Here is a 1,554-nt window from a genome sequence, read left to right as displayed (position 1 = left end):
TAGAAATGTACGGGCAAATGCACGACCCGTAGCCCTGTGCCCGGAAACGGAAAGTTCCATGATTTACAGTTATCATAACAGGTAGCAAAGTATATTTACAGAGCCTTTAGAGGCCTTGAAAATCCAACGCTGATTTTCAGTCATTCTTCAATTATCTGGAAAGAAGTAAGGCTTAGCCTCATTTCTACCCAGCCATCCACTGCCTTCCGCTGCCCCAACCCTCCAGCACCGGCAGCGTCGCCTCCTCCCCTCCCTTCTGCGAACGTCGAATCTTGCCTGAGTAAATGAAGGCAACTCGTTGCTCGATGAATAAGACTTTTGGTGCTTTTTGACTGCATTTTAGTCTGTTCGTTTGTTCAAGACGAGAAGCATATCAGGGTCTCTTTCCTTGCGAACTGGACAACAGATTCTCAAAGTGAACGGTTTCTTCCCTGAAAACGTGAATCGGGTCCGGACCAGCCAGCGCGCGCTCGCACGCCATCCGCACCCAACGCCGGAATCAAATCTAAATAAATAATTTATTTGCATGACCTTTCTCTCCCTCACTGACTAGCAGTCACGCCGGAGCTGCTTCACAAAAAGTGATTTTTATCCATATTATTGTTATCAGCACGGAAAGTTCCATGATTTACAGTTATCATAACAGGTAGCAAAGTATATTTACAGAGCCTTTAGAGGCCTTGAAAATCCAACGCTGATTTTCAGTCATTCTTCAATTATCTGGAAAGAAGTAAGGCTTAGCCTCATTTCTACCCAGCCATCCACTGCCTTCCGCTGCCCCAACCCTCCAGCACCGGCAGCGTCGCCTCCTCCCCTCCCTTCTGTCCCAGCGCCCTCTTATTACCCCCTCCCGTCCCTCCCCTCCGCCCCTAGAGAGTATCCCGGCCCGAGAACGGCGGGAACGTGTCGTGGATGAGCTTGGTGTTGGTGAACGTCCACTCCCATTTCTGGTCGAGCTTGGACGCGTCGCAGTTGGCCATGTGGACGGTGCGCGCGCTGGGGCTCGCCTCCACGCACCAGCCGTGCAGCTCGCTCTGGATCTGCTGCGTGTCCTGCAACACCAGAAGCGCGCGTTACTATGGATATGTGTGTGCTGCAGCACGTTTTGATGTTATGTTATCAGATATTGCTTTATACAACCTGGAGGCCTGGGTTGTACATAACGGTTGCAGAGCAAATGTATCCTGAGGTAAAATGCAGGAGAGGGAAGAGAATAACAAGAAAAGTGAAAGGTGCCAGAAGGGAAAGTAAAATAGTTGGAGAACTAAAGGCTCGATTACCCTAGCAATTTTTCCGTTAATTTTTGCGTTTCCGTATGAATTTGAGGGACCATTTTTCTTTTATTATTGTCCGTATTGATCTTAAGGTTGCTTTTACTAACAGATAAAATAAAAGTAGTTCCCGGATTTTTTTTTACAGTACAGAAGTCTCTTTACATAATAATATTTATTTCAAATAATGCACAAAGATACGTGTGGTTCCTGGAACCTAATTTGTTTGTGTACAGGGGAACAGCGGTACTCTGCCACAGTCATAGGGAGGAAAGGGAGGAAT

General features: G+C 47.2%; 1 protein-coding gene across 2 annotated transcripts in view; it reads right to left on the bottom strand.

Moving 5' to 3' along the window:
- Positions 1-259: 259 nt before the first annotated feature.
- The window catches only part of LOC119594585 (N-acetylgalactosaminyltransferase 6-like), a 27,520-nt gene continuing 26,225 nt past the window's right edge, over positions 260-1,554 (bottom strand). For both annotated transcript variants that reach the window (XM_037943625.1, XM_037943626.1), the window contains exon 12: positions 260-1,052. In XM_037943625.1, coding sequence (XP_037799553.1) covers positions 870-1,052 — 183 coding nt within the window. In that variant the 3' untranslated portion in view covers positions 260-869. The remainder of the gene's footprint in view (positions 1,053-1,554) is intronic.

Source organism: Penaeus monodon, chromosome 34 (genome assembly GCF_015228065.2).
Source record: "Penaeus monodon isolate SGIC_2016 chromosome 34, NSTDA_Pmon_1, whole genome shotgun sequence".
NCBI classification, from domain to species: domain Eukaryota; kingdom Metazoa; phylum Arthropoda; class Malacostraca; order Decapoda; family Penaeidae; genus Penaeus; species Penaeus monodon.
Note: the sequence above shows the minus strand (reverse complement) of the source record. Positions and strands in the feature narration are given on the sequence as shown.